The sequence below is a fragment of the Symphalangus syndactylus genome, chromosome 12 (assembly GCF_028878055.3).
Source record: "Symphalangus syndactylus isolate Jambi chromosome 12, NHGRI_mSymSyn1-v2.1_pri, whole genome shotgun sequence".
Classification (NCBI taxonomy): domain Eukaryota; kingdom Metazoa; phylum Chordata; class Mammalia; order Primates; family Hylobatidae; genus Symphalangus; species Symphalangus syndactylus.
This window is the reverse complement of record NC_072441.2, coordinates 26,015,469-26,033,162: the sequence shown is the minus strand read 5'-3', so window position 1 is coordinate 26,033,162 and position 17,694 is coordinate 26,015,469. Positions and strand designations below refer to the sequence as shown.

General features: G+C 37.2%; 1 protein-coding gene across 4 annotated transcripts in view; it reads left to right on the top strand.

Annotated features, from left to right (window-relative positions):
• The window catches only part of NEGR1 (neuronal growth regulator 1), a 911,215-nt gene that overhangs the window by 507,699 nt on the left and 385,822 nt on the right, over nt 1–17,694 (top strand). For all 4 annotated transcript variants that reach the window (XM_063624045.1, XM_063624046.1, XM_063624044.1 and 1 more), the window contains exon 3: nt 712–837. In XM_063624045.1, the coding sequence (XP_063480115.1) occupies nt 712–837 (126 nt within the window). The remainder of the gene's footprint in view (nt 1–711; nt 838–17,694) is intronic.

The window sequence follows — 17,694 nt, the reverse complement described above, 5'->3', positions numbered from 1 at the left end:
TTCCCCCTTGACTCCTATGGATTTACAGTGCAAAAGGGCATAACAAAGGATGAGAAGTCCTGAAGTGATCTGTTTCAACCAGTGTTTGCCAGTCATTACTGATAAGAAAATTTGATTGTATCCACCTTTCACAGTCCTTAGAATTTGTGTTCCTTAGAACACAAATTTTGAGAAAGTCTAGCCCTACTACCTGGCAGATAGAAAATTAAAGCCAAAAATACCTTTGTGACCATGAAATCTTACCTCCCAATCATGTACATGTCCTAACTCACCCAGCTTTTAAATCAGTATGTAAGAATAACCGTTCTGCTATTTTAAGTTTCTTCTGTATTTCCTCCTTATTTAACCATTTCAACAAGAAAAACATCATACAGTGAGGATCCATGGATAAAATAGACTGGTTATATTCTAGTTTACTTAATACAAATTACTCATAATATATATTTAATCAATGTTTAAACATTTTTGTTATTAAATATTCCATTTATCCTGAGGTATTTAACATCTAAAAATTAGGGGAAAAAAACTAACAAATAAAAAACTCCTAGAAAGTCTTGAGGTTCTAGAGAATCCATCTTTCAGGTGAGGACCATAGGCCATAAATACATTTCACCCTCATACTTTTCTTGCATGATATTATGGAATTAATCATACATACTTCAACAAAATTTTATATATTTTTTCTAATCACTGCATATTTTGTCATTTCAGTTCCTCCTAAGATATATGACATCTCAAATGATATGACCATCAATGAAGGAACCAACGTCACTCTTACTTGTTTGGCCACTGGGAAACCAGAGCCTTCCATTTCTTGGCGACACATCACCCCATCAGGTAAAGTAGGAATGCATGGGTGTTGTTTGTGCTGTTCGTTTTTCTCCTGTAACCTCACTAACCTCACTTGTTCAGATCTTAAGAGTCAGCTTAATTTTTTTGTATTTTATTCATGTGGTAGACAGAATGCATTTATTTATTTATTTATTTATTTATTTGTTTGTTTATTTTTGAGACAGAGTCTTACTCTGTCACCCAGGCTGCAGCTCGGTGGGACGATCCGGTCTCAGTGCAACCTCCGCCTCTCGGGTTCAAGTAATTCTCCTGCCTCAGCCTCCTGAGTAGCTGGGATTATGGGATTGCACCACCACATCTGGCTACTTTTTTTTTTTTTTTTTTTTTTTTTTTAGTAGAGATGGGGTTTACCATTGTTGGCCAAGTTGGCCTCAAAATCTTGGCCTCAAGTCGTCTGCTCAACTTGGCCTCCCAGACTGCTGGGATTACAGGCATGAGCCACCGTGCCTGGCCAAAATGCATATTTTTGTACTTATTCTTCATACCTAAAGGCATTGCAGTTCGTAAAAGTTAAATAGGCTGGGCGCAGTGGCTCACGCCTGTAATCCCACCACTTTGGGAGGCCGAGGCGGGTAGCTCACTTGAGGTCAGGAGCTCAAGTCCTGCCTGGCTAACATGGCAAAACCCCGTTTCCACTAAAAATACAAAAATTAGAAGTGTGTGGTGGTGCATGCCTGTAATCCCAACTACTAGGGAGGCTGAGGCAGGAGAATCATTTGAACCCAGGAGGCAGAGGTTGCAGTGAGCCGAGATCGCACCAGAGCAGAGCAAGACCCTGTCTCAAAAAAAAAAAAAAAAAAAAAGTAAAATGAATACTTTTCAATCAGAGTCCAGAATAGAACCTATATCTCTTGATTCTTAGTCAAGGTTATTTTCACTTTCGTATGCTGGATAATCACCAATCAATAGACAAAAGGCTCAAATGGAAATGTCACAAGAGAAATGTCTTCATTTAAATGTGTAAGAGATTTATTTGATCAGCATTCACATGTTGATAGGTCAGCATGAACCGCTAAAGTAATCAGGGGAGAATAAAGTTGATCAAATTATGAGTGTGCTGGGTCTGATTTCAAACTGCGGCTTTCAGTCAAAGATTTTGGAGTTAGAATTAAATTTTAACTGATGAGGGATCTAAAAATCCAAGAGTTTATGTAGCTTATGCAGGATCGCATAGCTAGTTGGAATGAAATATATAACACGTTTATAGATTTCCAGTACCCCTGCTATAGTGCATATCCTCCCAAAGAGATTATAAGTCAATTTCAGGAAATCAACCATAGTCATCATCAAAACAGGTCTGTTTTCAAAGTCACAATGCTAACAGAATTATCAAGTTGTGTGAAATTTAACTTTGAACTACATAGCTTTGAGTGCACCCTGGAAGTCAGAGCGGTACTTTTAATAAACAGGACCCCACTTCATTTCAGATGAATGAAATTTGATTTTACTTGTTTCATATTTTTTTTTGTGAAAATACCTTGAGCAAGGCTGGTGCAATGAAACTGCTTTTAATGAAATCAGAAAGGCGTATTTTATATAGGTGTAGAACAAGCACAATTGAAACATGTATTTTATCTGCTAATATTTTCTTTAATATTACTTACCCTTAAGCAACTTTCAGTTTACTCATTTATGCAGTGTGTCTAATGAATCTTATGCACATCACATGCTTAGTAGTGGTATTATGCGAGAAAAAATCAATATATCTGCAATATATATTTATATAATATGCATTATGTCCCCTACAATATTTCTGAAGTATGAGTGTGCTCTTGACTGCCAACTCTTCACTCTCTAGAACCACTAAAAAAAATCATAAAACTGATATGTGAGCACTAAATTCATGACAGGACTCTCTGTGGGGTGTAAGTGAAGCAAATTCAGAACCAAGAGTTATATACATGTGCTCTTAAGACAAGTTCCTTATTCATCAAATCTGCCAATCCTTGTGCACATCTCTTAGCTGTAGTTGCCACCAGCTAGTTTCCTACATTCAGAAAAATTGCATGATAATAATCCTTGGCTATTGTGGGACTCAAAAAATATAATAGGCATAAATGTGTTTGAAAAAGTAAAACTTAATATGTAAATATAAAGCTGATTCTTAATCATCTTTCCAGGAATTTAAATCTGATATGTTAATATAATTTTTGTAAGAGCGAAACACATAATCTCTATCTTCATATAATTTAAGATTAATATTATGGATTTAACTCTCCTGCTTTGCGGTGCTTGTTATTATGCACATTCTTCTTTTTAAAAGTGCTTGGATACATTTTAGTTTAATTAAATAGGAATGTTGGTTAGTGAAGTTATTAGAATAATGATAATGGATAACATCACGAAACTGAAAGAAGACAGATTGGGTTTATAAGTTAAACTGTGCATAGATTTATTTTTCTGATCCTGCCATACTGAGCAAATGAGTAAAATTAGCATAAATATTAACTATTATCCAATGAATAACTAGACTTGGCAGATATTTTTATAAACACAATAATTTCAAATTATAATTTATTAATGATCTACATTCAAATGCACAGCACCTAAAGGAAAAAGAAAACACCCCACAACACTGGAGCTCCTGCTTTATGGAACATGTCCGACAATTCTATTAGCTTTTTTGACATATTAATTTATATTTAAGAGCAAAATTATGAACTTCATTGATCTCTTTGTATTTCGCCCAAGAAATATCAATATTTTGCATGTTCTCAGCTCTTCTTTTGCTATATTACGAAAGAAAATGTGTCTCAAAACAGCAGTTAACATGTGAACATGTTTAGTGTTAAAAGCAGATATAAAAATAAATAAATAAATAAAAACAGATATAGATATGCCTTGTGTCAATACAAGAAGTAATGGCTGGTTTTTGTACATGTCTGATTGATTTAGGGTTTTTACCAATGCCTATGGTAATTCTTGCTGACTCACTCATGGTCAATTCCAGTTTTAAAACTCAGTAATAAGTGGTTGGTCACAGGATGATAGCTCCATGCAGCTTCACCCTTATTTACAGAAAAATGAGGCTGTGTGTTCAACCACATCACAAACATCACTGGAGCTGGCTAGAGTTGCCATTCTACTTTTTAACTCTTGCAACTCAACTATACTTTCACCAAAAAACATCTTTCCTGAGATGTTTCTGGATATGTGAGCTTCCTTACAGTTCATCTTATCAATGATTATTTCTTTTTTCTATTTTTTCCACTCTATATTTGAGAATTAAATTCAAATTTATATTTTAAAAGGTTACAGAAATAAAACAGAGAATATTCTGTGTCCTTTACCCAGTTAGATTCGTTGGGATTTTGTCAATTTTCCTCATCACTTTCTCTGTGGGTAGACTAAGTATATACATATTTATATTTCACTGAATCAGTTGAGAGCAAATTGCATACATCTTGGCCTTTGTTATCTCTAGGTGTTTTTTTATCTCTAGATATCTCAGTGTTCATTTCTGAAGAATAGACATTTTCTTTACATAACAACAATAATTTTTAATTTCAGTAAATTTAACATTGGTGTCATACGTTTATTCAATTAATCAACCATATTCCAATTTGGTCAACTGATACGATAGTTTTTTTTCTAGAATAGTTTTTCGTCTAATACAGAATCCAATCCAGAGCTCTGTATTACATGTAGTTGACATAACAGTTTAGGCTCCTCTAATTTAATTTCTCAGTGTCATTACTGAACATTGACATTTTTTTCAAAAATGTATATAGTCCCCACACCTCCTTGTTTTTTGGAGATGAAGCCTCACTCTGTCGCCCAGACTGGAGTGCAGTGGTGTGATCTTGGCTCCTTGAGACCTCCACCTCCTGGGTTTAAGTGATGCTCCCACCTCAGTCGCCCAACTAGCTGGGATCAAAAGCGTGCACCACCACACCCAGCTAATTTTTGTATTCTGAGTAGAGATGGGGTTTCACCATATTGATCCATTTTTAAATAGAATAGTTCTCCTTTGGGGGTTGTCTCATACTTTCTCATGAGATTTCTAGTTATGTCCTTACAGAAGTAAGTGAAGTTTTATCCTTCTCAGGGAATCGGATCCAGAGTCACATAATATTCATGTGTCCCTCATTTGTGATGTTAATTTCAATCAATCAATGTGTTGTCTGATTTCCACATCATATAGTTTATTCCTTTTTCTTCCCTATGCTGCAAATAAACAGTCTGTAGGGAGAGATTTTAAGACCGTGACATCCAAATATCTGCTCTATGTCAACTCTGCCCTTAGATTTGACATTATTGATGATGATTTTGCATTCAATCTTCACTCTGATGATCAAACTGATGATTTTTTTCTAGATGCAGCAGTCCTTCTGCTTTTACTAGTTAGCACTTGACATTCTACTGTAGAATTCCCCTTTCTCCTATTTATTATTTGTTTGTTTATTTTTATGGCATGAACTCGTGGATTCACAATTTTTTTTCTTTTTTTTTTTTTTGAGATGATGTCTCGCTTTTGTCACCCAGGCTGGAGTGCAATGGCACAATCTCGGCTCACCACAAACTCCGCCTCCCAGGTTCAAAGGATTCTCCTGCCTCAGCCTCCGGATAGCTGGGATTACAGGCATGCGCCACCATGCCTGGCTAATTTTGTACTTTTAGTAGAGAGAGGGTTTCTCCATGTTGGCCAGGCTAGTGTCCATCTCCCGAACTCAGGTGATCCACCCACCTCGGCCTTCCATTTTTGTTTTGTGATACTTTAAGTTCTGGGGTACATGTGCAGAACGTGCAGTTTTGTTACATAGGTATACACATGCCATGGTGGTTTGCTGCACCCATCGGCCCGTCATCTACATTAAGTATTTCCTCTAATGCTATCCCTCCCCTATCCTCCAACCCCCTGACAGGCCCTGTGATGTTCCCCTCCCTGTGTCCATGTGTTCTCATTGTTCAACTCCCACTTATGAGTGAGAATATGCGGTGTTTGGTTTTCTGTTCTTATGTTAGTTTGCTGAGAATGATGGTTTCCAGCTTCATCCATGTCCCTGCAAAGGACATGAACTCATCTTTTTTATGGCTGCATAGCATTCCATGGTGTATATATATGCCACATTTTCCTTATCCAGTCTATCATTGATGGGCATTTGGGTTGGTTCCAAGTCTTTGCTATTGTGAATAGCACCACAATAAACATATGTGTGCGTGTCTTTATAGTAGAATGATTTATAATCCCTTGGGTATATACTCAGTAATGGGATTGCTGGGTCAAATGGTATTTCTGGTTCTAGATCTTTGAGGAATTACCACACTGTTTTCCACAATGGTTGAACTAATTTACAGTCCCGCCAACAGTGTAAAAGGGCTCCTATTTCTCCACATCCTCTCTAGCATCTGTTGTTTCCTGACTTTTTAGTGATCACCATTCTAACTGGCATGAAATGATATCTCGTTGTGGTTTTGATTTACATTTTTAAAAAGTCTTTAATGTTTTTCTTGGTCAAATTGTCTTTAGTTTGACCAGTAGGAGTCACACCAAATCTGTCTCCTGTGTCCTTATGACATGAACCCATCATTTTCTTTACTTCTATGCTTTTTGGCATAAGAAAATACAACAGGCTCATCTTTTCTGCCTTACTTCTGGAATCAACCATTTCATTTAACTTTAATTGATTTTATACCATACAATTGGAGTTGGAATCATTACATTTTGCTTTAAAAATGTAACTTTACTTAACTGCTTTATAGTAAAATTATCAAAGACTCGGAAGTCTAGGCTACTTCCTATGATATTCTGCTAAACCACAAGAAGACCTTAAAATAACTTCAGGGTGAGGGATAGAAAAAATATTTTGTTTGGCTTTATCTAACAAGAAGCCTGGAACGGAGCCTGTCATCCGTGTGTATGCAAAGAGCACTAGAACTAATAATAAAAATGTTTATCTCAAGGAAAATATAGGAGGGTAGGTGTCCTGTGACTAGAGATACAAGTAGGCTCATAGATCTTTACATGTGATCCTACTGATTCCGCTCATCTATGACTGGTTCTTTATCTGTTTAAAATTTTTCAAGGTTTAGGCTCAAAATTCCTAGTATGAAGTGTATTATTTCATTTCTACCAGGAATTTACTTATGAGATGGTGCCAGTAGGGCCTAGTGATTAAGATAATGCATTTTGATTTCAGTCGAGTTTGAGATCCAGATCTTCCTCTTACCAAAAGTAACATCTTAGAAAAAATTGTTAACTTCCTTAAACTTCAAATACAAAATGGCAATAACAATTGTACCCAATTCACAGAATTGTTATATGAACAGTAAATGGAATAGTATGCAACACTGGACAGAGTTTATGACTTACAAACATTTCATATTCTTAGCTGTTAATATACTTTTGAAATGTGTTTAAGTTTTTGACCAAAGTATTAGTTTATTCTCATGCTGCTAATAAAGACACTGGGTAATTTATAAAGGAAAGAGGTTTAATTGACTCATGGTTCCACAGGACTGGGGAGGCCTCAGGAGACTTACAATCATGGTAGAAGGGGAAGCAAAACTCTCCTTCATGTGGTGGCATCAAAGAGAAGTGCCAAGCAAAATGGGGGAAAACCCCCTAGTAAAACCATCAGATCTCTTGACAACTCACTCACTGTCATGAGCACAGCATGGAGGTAACCACCCTCACCATTCAGTTACCTCCCACCAGGTCCCTTCCAACAACACATGGGGATTATGGGAACTACAGTTTATGACGAGATTTGAGTGAGGACACAGCCAAATCATATTAACCAGATAGAATTTGTAACTCTGTTCCTGCAATTAAGGGGCCTCTTTATGACCCTTGAAAATGTAATTCACATAGCTGCTCACAAATGAGGTTACCATGAAGGTAAAAATCACTGTAAACTTCTGGAGAATATTGACAAGTATACATAAGGCTTCTGATTTTAAAAATAAAGAAAAAATAAAAATTGTAATAATTGTAGATGAGTGTATTAGTCCATTTTCCCATTGCTATAAAATACCTGAGACTGGGTAATTTGTTAAAAAAGGTTTTATTGTTAAAAATGTTAATCACAGTTCTGTAGGCTGTACAGGAGGTGAGGCATAACAGCTTCTGCTTCTGGGGAGGCCTCAGGAAACTTACAGTCATGGTGGAAAGTGAAGGGGAAGCAGGCATGTCTTAACAATGCTGGACCAGGAGAAAGGGGATCGGGGGAGGTTCTACACTCTTTTAAACAACCAGATTTCCTGAGAACTCTATCATAAGACCAGGACTAGGGCAATGGTGCCAGACCATTTATGAAAAATCACCCACTTGATCCAATCACTTCCCACTACACTCCACCTCCAACATTGGGGATTACAATTCACATGAGACTTGAGCAAAGACACAGATCCAAATCATATCATTCCTACACTGACACCTCCTAAAAATCTCATGTCCTACTCACATTTTAAAATACAATAATCCCTTCTCAACAGTCCCCCAGAGTCTTCACCTTATTGCAGCATTAAGTTAAAAGTCCAAAGTTCAAAGTTTCATCTGAGACAAGTCCCTTCTTCCTATGCGCCTGTAAAATAAAAAAGAAGTTAGTTACTTGCAAGATACAATGGGGTATAGGCATTGGGTTAATACTCCCATTCCAAAGGGAGAAATCAGCCGAAAACAAAAAAAAAAATTGGGAGGATACAGGCCCTATGCATTTCTGAAACCCAGCACTGCAGTCATTAAACCTCAAAACTTCAAAATAATCTCCTTTGACTCAGTGTCTCACAATCAGGGCACACTGAAGCAAGGGCTGAATCCTCAAGGCCTTGGGCAGCTCTGTCCCATGACTTTGTAGGGTTCAGTGCCTATGGCTGCTCTCATGGGCTGATGTTGAGTGCTTGCTGCTTTTCCAGGTATAGGGTACAAGCTGTCAGTGGATCTGCCATTCTGGGGCCCTCTTCTCACAACTCCACTAGGTAATGCCCCAGTGGGGACTCTGTGTGGCGGCTCTGACCCCACATTTGCCCTCCACACTGCCCCAATAGACTTATTCATGAAGGTTCCACCCCTGTAGTGGGCTTCTGCCTGGATGCCCAGATATCCAGGCTTTTCCATTCATCCTTTGAAATCTAAGCAGAGGCTTCCAAGCCTCAACTCTTGTACTCTGTGCACCCACAGGCTTAACACCACATCAAAGCTGCCAAAGGTTATGGCTTGCAGCCTCTGAAGCAGTGGCCTGAGCTTTATATGGGCACCTTTGAGCCATGTCTGGAGCTAGAGTTGCTGGGATGCAGGGAGCTATGTCCTGAGGCTGCACAAGGCAGCTGGGCCCTGGGCCTGGCCCACAAAATCATTCTTCCTTGGTAGGCCTCCAGGTCTGTGATGGGAGGGGCTGCCATGAACTTCTCTGAAATGCCTTTGAGATCTTTTCCTCATTTTTCTATCAGCCGTTACCTTCTTTATAATTATGCAAATTTCTGCAGCCATCTTTAATTGCTCCTTTGAAATGGGCTTTACTTTTCTACCTACCTCATAGCAAGGCTGAAAATTTTCCAAACTTTTATGCTTTGCTTCCCTTTAAAATATAAAAGTTCCAGTTCCAGGTCATTTCTTTGCCCACACATAGGAGCATATATTGTTAGAAGCAGCCAGGCTACTTCTTGAACACTTGGCTGCTTTAAAATTTCTTTTGCCAGATACCCTAAATCATCATTCTCGAGTTAAAAGTTCCACATATGCCTAGAGCAGGGGCACAATACAGCCTGGCTCTTTGCTAAAGTGTAGCAAAAGTGACCTTTACTCTGGTTCCCAATACGTTCCTCATTTCTATCTGAGACCCCATCAGCCTGGATTTCATTGTCCATATCCCTATCAGCACAACCATTCAACGAGTCTCTATGAAGTTCCAAATTTTCCCTCATCTTCCTGTCTTCTTTTGATCCCTCCAAACTCTTCCAACCTCTTCTCATTACCCAGTTCCAAAGTCAGTTCTACGTTTTCAGGTATCTTTATAGCAATGCCCTACTCCTCAGTACCAATTTTCTATATTAGTCCATTCTTGCACTGCTATAAAGAAATACCCAAGACTGCATAATTTATAAAGGAAGAAGTTTAATTGGCTCCTTGTTCTGCAGGCTATACAGGAAGTGTAGCAACTTCTGCTTCTGGAGAGGCCTTAGGAAACTTACAGTCATGACAGAAGGCAAAGGGAGAGCCGGCACATGTTACAAGGACAAAGCAAGAGCAAGAGAGAGAAGGGGGAGGTTCCCCACTTTTTTAAACAACAAGATGTCATGAGAACTCTGTCACAAGAACAGCACTAAGGGGATGGTGCTAAGCTGTTTATGAAAAACTCCCCCCGTGATCCAGTTACCTCCCACTAGATCCACCTCCAACATTGAGGATTACAATTTCACCTGAGACTTGGGTGGGGATGCAGATCAAAACCATATCAAGGAGATAAAAAAATCTAGAAGCATGTTGAAAGCCGTTTAAAAATATTCACTTATTTGTGGCTATTTATTTTGATGTCTATTTCCAAGTTCATTTCTTTCTATTCTTTGGTACCTGGAATATCCAGACATGTTCATCCTTTAGCCTGGTGGTTTTTATTAATTGACAAAGGTGTTACTGGCTCTGAAGCTAAACATGTGAGCACAACACTGGGCTATATGTCTCAAACTCTTTTTTGTTTAATTTCCATATGCTTAATGTTTTGATAAGGCATTACTACCTTAATTATCATAGGCATTAAAGCTATTGCCTAACCCAAGATAAAGAATGCTTAATTTATGTTTTTTTTCTCCTATCATGTTTGAGATTCCTTTTCTTCCTATTTGTCAGGTCCTTATTTTATTAAATATTATCTTTTTCTTACATCTTTAACTTTTTCCTTTCTGCTGACCCTATCCTGCTCACATTTAGAAAGACTGAGATCTCTTATTTCTTTCTTTTTCTTTTTTTTTTTTTTTTTCGAGACGGAGTCTTGCTCTCTTGCCCAGGCTGGAGTGCAGTGGCACGATCTTGGCTCACTGCAACCTCCGCCTCCTAGGTTCAAGCATTTTCCTGCCTCAGCCTCCCAAGTAGCTGGGATTACAGGCGCGTGCCACCAAGCCTAGCTAATTTTTGTATTTTTAGTAGAGATGGGGATTCACCATGTTGGTCAGGCTTGTCTCGAACTCCTGACCTCATGATCCTCCCACCTCGGCCTCCCAAAGTGCTGGGATTACAGGCGTGAGCCACTGCGCCTGGCCAGGTCTCTTATTTCTTAAATCAATCACTTGACACTGCTCACTTTTGTTTAATAAACAGTCATTGATCACTTATAAAGGAGACTTTAAACAAGTGATCTAAGGCATAGGGACAGAATCAGAATGCCATGATTTTAAGAACCCAAAGGATGATAACCTTTTTAGGAATAGTGAATAGTGAATAATGTCAATCAAGTCAAATAAGATACAAACCATATAGATACCTCTGGGTTAAGTAGTTTGGTGGTCAGTGAGGCAATTCAGTGTCATAATGGGACAGAAACAGAATATGGAAGATTGGAGTAAATGAAGAACTTAGATGTGGAGGCATATTAGATTGGTGCAAAAATAATTGTGGTTTCAGATCGTGAATTTTAAATCATTATAACTAGGCTCAAATACACCTTTATTAATCAAAATTGGAACCATTAAAATCAACACATTTTTGCCAACGAAAAATAAGCTTGTTTATTCTGCAGCATAAAAAAAAATCCTTGCTTTGGGATTCAACAAACTCTTGGAAAGCATTTTCTGCATCCTGCTTGTTGTGTAAGTGTTCTCCCTGCAAAAAGTTGTTGAGATGTTTGAAGTAGTGGTAGTCGGTTGGCAAGAGGTCAGGTGAATATGGCAAATGAGGCAAAATTTTGTAGCCCAATTCATTCGAGTTTTGAAGCATTGGTTGGGCAATGTGCAGTCAGGCATTGTCATAGAGAAGGATTCGGCCGTTCTGTTGACCAACATCGGCTGCAGGTGTCGCAGTTTTCAGTCCATCTCATTGATTTGCTGAGCATACTTCTCAGTTGTAATGGTTTCGCCAGGATTCAGGAACCTGTAGTGGATCAGACCAGCAGCCGACCACCAGTGACCATGCCCTTTTTTTGGTGCAAATTTGGCTTTGGGAAATGCTTTGGAGCTTCTTCTCGGTCCAGCCACTGAGCTGGTCATCACTGGTTTTTGTATGAAATCCACTTTTCATCGCACATCACAATCCGATTGCGAAATGCTTTGTTGTTGTTGCATAGAATAAGAGAAGATGACATTTCAAAACAACTATTTTTCTGATTTTCGATCAGCTCATGAGGGACCCATTATCGAGCTTTTTCACCTTTCCAATTTGCTTCGCATGCAAAGTGACCATAGAAGAGTCAAGGTGGAATTATTCAGCAACTTCTCATGTAGCTGTAAGAGGATCAGCTTTTATGATTGCTCTCAGCTGGTCCTTGTCAACTTCCGATGGCCAGCCACTACACTCCTCAACTTCAAGGATCTCATCTCCTTTGCAAAACTTCTTGTACCACCACTGCACTGTACGTTCGTTAGCAGTTCCTGGGCCAAATGCCTTGTTGATGTTGCGAGTTGTCTCTGCTGCTTTATGACCCATTTTGAACTTGGATAAGAAAATCACTCAGATTTGCTTTTTGTCTAACATCATTTCCATAGTTTAAAATAAAAACATAAAATAAACTGCAAGTAATAAGTCATTAGCAAAAAAAAATAGAGAGAGAATGTCTATTAAAATGATTTATAACATAACCACATTTATTTAAGAATGTATTCCAATATCAAACAGCAACTTCCAACAATGCAAAAAACACAATTACTTTTGCGCTCACCTAAAATAACTATGCCTCCTACTAGTCAAGGTAAAAATTTGATTTTTCTACCTTTACATATGTCGTTTCTTCTACTAGGAATATCTTTGTCCTTTTATTCAATTGACAAATTCCTGTTTATTCTTCAATTTTTCAAAAAATCATTCCAAAACATTCCAGGAAAAATTGTGTGTTCCTTCTTCCATAGTTATATAGTACTTCCTGTCACCACTTGTGTGGAATTAACTTTCTGAATTGTAATAATTGACTTTATTTGCCTTTGGTCTCATGGGCCAGGGGACTCCTTTTGTCCAGAAATAATCTGTTCTTCTTTATACTACATGGCTTAGCACAAGGCTTGGCACAAAGTAGGGAATCTGTAAACATTGCTGAACCAGTGAATGCTCTTCTTTGTCCTTGATTCCTACATGGTTTCTAGGAACTAAATATTGAAATTGGGATGGAGATAATGAGGTATTCACACAAGCAAGTATTTTTTTCCTGATGTTTTCTGACTTCCCTATTCCCCTAAATAAACACACACACACACTCCTAAATATGCATCAGCCCTTTAGTTTCCTTATAGCTTTAATACGGCTACACCCTATTAACACAAAGCTCACACCAATCGATTTTAGCCAACATGGTTCAACTAAGTTTTTCATTACCTTCCATACCACAGGTAATGAGGGAGAGGTATTTTCACGTACTTATCTCATTTAAGCCTCAAAACCAAACTCATTGTACAGATGAACATGATACTCAGATTGTTTATATAAATTAACCCAAATAAATATAAATTATGTTTTACCTTCTACTTTGAAATGATTACAGATTCACAGGAAGTTCCAAAATTAGTACAAAGAGTTTCCATGTATCCTTCACCCAGTTTTTCCCAATAGGGCATGAAGATGACTAGATCATCTCTAGTCGCAAGGAGTCCCCTGTCCCATGAGACCAAAGACAAATAAAGCCAGTTACTACTGTTCAGGGAGTTAATTCCACACAAGTGGTGGCATAAAGTACTATGTAACTGTGGAAGGAGGACCCCCCAATGTTTGTATAACATGTATGACATCAAACTAGGAAGTGGTCATTAGTGCAATGTTTGTGTATAGTTCTGTACCATTTTATCATGAGTTCATTCATGTAGCCAGAACCAAAATCAAAATACAGGGCTATTCCTTCAGCACAAAGATGTTTCTTGTGTTATTTCTTTATAGTTACATACATTCCTCCCCCATGCACCATGCCTAACCCCCTTTTTATTTTTAGCATTTTTGTTTCTTCCTTCCTGGTGTTCTAAGCTTCATTCTTTTATTGCTTTATTTCTATGTACAGAACTTTTTTGGCAGTTCTTTTATGGCAGGTCAACTGAAGACAAACTTAGTTTTCTTCAATGGAGAATGTTTTGATTTCTCCTTTATTGCCAAATGATGTTTTGGCTTAGGATAGAATACTGAGTTCAATAAAAGATGTTACTCGTTATTTAACATTTTTTTTCCAATTCTGTAATTTTGTCATTTATAGAATGCCATGTAAGTGTACATTTACATGTAAGTGTACAAAGGTTATGTACTGCCATACAGTACATAATCTTTGAAATTAGCTTTTTATATTCCACATAATGTCTTTGAGATCTTTCCCGGGTGTAGTATATATCAAATTAATTCTTTTTTATTGCAGAATAGTATCTCATGATATGAATGCATCGCAATTTCCTAAACCATTCAAATATTATAGATTATTTTGATTGCTTTCAGTTTTTGTTTATAACAAATAAAACTGCTGTGAACAATCATGTTTCTTTTCCGTCTTTTTATTTTTCAGCCTAAAGATATTGTCATATTTCAAGTGAGTCTCTTGCAGATGGCCTATAGTTGATACAACATATGCATTCTTTAATCTGCTTTGCCAACCTCTCTATTTTGATTGATGTATTTAAACCATTTACATGTAATTTAATTAATAATTCATTAGGACTTAAGTCTGACTTTTTCTTTTTTTTTTCTGTTTGTTGCCTCTCATTTTTGTTTCTCTGTTTTCTTTTTCTTGCATTCCTGTGGGTTACTTGAGCATTTTTTAGAACTCTGCCTTATTGCTAGAGCTTTTGAATATATCTCTGTACAGCTTTTTTAGTAATTGCTCTATGTGTTGCCTTACAAACAGGTTACTTATCATAGTCTAAGGATGTCCAACCTTTACTAGTTCCAGCAAAGTATAGAAAACTTAGTGCCCTTTACATTCCTTTACCCCATTTAAAATATATGCATCTTAAATATTTTCTCTGCATACACGATAAAGTATTTTATGATGATAATGTACTATAGTTTTTAACTGTCAAGCAAACTTGGAAAACTCAAGAGAAGGAAAGTATTTTGTATTTACCTATCTTTTCTATTTTTACGATTTTTCTCACTCCTACCTGATGCCCTAAGTTTCCTTCTTTTATTGTTTTATTTCTACTTAGAAAAATTTTTTATAGCCATTCTTTTATGGCAGTTCAACTGAAGACTGATTCTGTTAGTCTTCCTCATTAGAGAATGTTTTGATTTTTTCTTTATTTCTGAAGGATATTTTGGTTAAGTTAGAATACTGAGTTTAATAAAAGATGTCAGTCATTATTTAACATTGAGGGAGCCTTAAAAGGGCCACATAGCAATATTTGGAAATCATGTGGGTTAAAGTATAGAAACTTAGAAAGATAAAGAAGCAGTATTTCCTATGTTTTTCACAAGTATTGCTATGGATATACTTCAGCTATAAGTTTAATATTGTAAACTGTCAATCAAGAATACAAAATAGTTTCCAAAGCAGGAGATTTTAAAGATGTTGAAACTGTTCAATGAGATTTATTTCAGGATAAATGGAGTAAACAAAATAAAATAGTCTGTAGACCATGGATCAGCAACTTAAAGCCTGTGGGCCAAAGTGTCCTGCTGTCTTTTTTGTAAGTAAAGATTTTTTTGAAACATCACCATGCTCTTTCCTTTATATATTGTCTATGGCTGCTTTAACTCTACAGCAGTAGAAGTGAATAGTTGCAGCAGAGACTATATGGACAGCAAAGTCTAAGTTACTTACTATCAGGTCCTTTAAAAAATGTTTGCTGACTCCTGCATCAGATATTTTAAAAGAGGTTTAGCTCTTAAGTTTTGTTTCCCAGCTGAGATATATAGATTTAGCACATTAAAACTTCTGTAATTATCTTAAATACAGTCTTAAGACAGCAAATGTTAATTCCTAATTATCTGAAAAACTAGGAGACAGTAAAACATGAAAATTATGAGCTAAAATCTATGAACACTGCTGGGATCTATTGTTTAAATTAATTACGAAAATAGTTTAAGTCATTACAGTTATAAACCAGAAAGTGTTATTTCTTATTAGTGTTCTCAATTCCATTGCTTTTCCTCTTTATTCAAAGGAAGACTTCTTAGAAATACTGAGAGCTGGACCAACACCAAATGTGTTATGAACAGACTGTGTACATGTACTTCTACCATGCTGGCAGCCTGTCACCCAAATACTGTAATTCTTTACAAACCTTGCTTCAGGTTGCAATCCTGACACTGCACTCTGCTCTTTGATGTTAGTAGAAAAAAAAAAAAAATTTCAGTAAAACCGGCAAATTATGCTGATGACATTTCAACAATACCAGATCTTCAGATTACAGACTATGGTTCTAGTTCCATTGCAGAGTTGAATTCTATGTGGAGCTTTTGTGAATTTCCAAAATGGCTTTACATAATTATATAATATATATAATTATATATATATATTATAATAATAATATAATATATATATAATATAATATAATAAATGTTATTCACCATAAGATTGCACACCAATAATTTATATATGCAGTTAAAATTGACTCTTTTTTCTGAGAATTTTCTTTATAATTTTAACTTTCATTTGTCTGTTTCCAAAGTCCCCCCTACTTCTAACCAGTAAGTGGTGAGCTATGCTAATTTTTAAATTCAGAGCTGTTGATACCTGTGACTTGAATAAAGAAAACTTCTAGTATTTTAAGACACATATAATGCCAAACAATGAGCCTCATGATATAATGAATCATTATAAAAAAATCCACAATACTTCGACGAAGGTGCTTACCCATAAAAAAACAAAAAGCAGGAACCCACCAAATATTTCATAAAAGATTTTTTTCTTATGGAATTTTATTTTCTGAGAGAGCAGGGGCATTTAAAAAATGACGTGCCACGTTCTGTTTCCCCTTGGTGGACTGAATCTGGGGAGCAGATAATGCCTAACATTAGGCTGTCTACATTTTGTGAATTCGATTTTTTCAAGTCTTTCCCTTAGTGATTTTCATGTCATGTTACATGTATAGGGAAAGTAGTACGTAAGTGATTCTATCTAAACAAGTTAGAAGCTTGTTTAAAAATTATTATCTTGGGCCAGGCACAGTGGCTCATGCCTGTAATCCTAGTACTTTGGGAGGCCGAGGTGGGCAGATCACTTGAGGCCAGGAGTTCAAGACCAGTCAGGGCAACATGCCAAAACCCTGTCTCTACTAAAAATACAAAAAGTAGCCAGGCATGGTGGCACAGGCTTGTAATCCCAGCTACTTGGGAGGCCGAGGCAGAAGGATCGCATGAACCCAGAAGGAGGAGGTTGCAGTGAGCCGAGATCGCGCCGCTGCACTCCAGCCTGGGCGACAGAGTGGGACTCCGTCTCAAAAAAAAAAAAAAAAAAAAAAAAAAGCCTGGGCGTGGTGGCTCACGCCTGTAATCTCAGCACTTTGGGAGGCCGAGGCGAGTGGATCGCGAGGTCAGGAGATCAAGACCATCCTGGCTAACACAGTGAAGCCCCGTCTCTACTAAAAATACAAAAAATTAGCCAGGCATGGCGGCACGCGCCTGTAATTCTAGCAACTTGGGAGGCTGAGCCAGGAGAATTGCTTGAACCCGGGAAGCGGAGCTTGCAGTGAGCCGAGATCGTGCCATTGCACACCAGCCTGGGCAAAAGAGTGAGACTCCGTCTCAAAAAAAAAAAAAAAAAAAGTTTTTATCTCTTGGAAAATGCAACC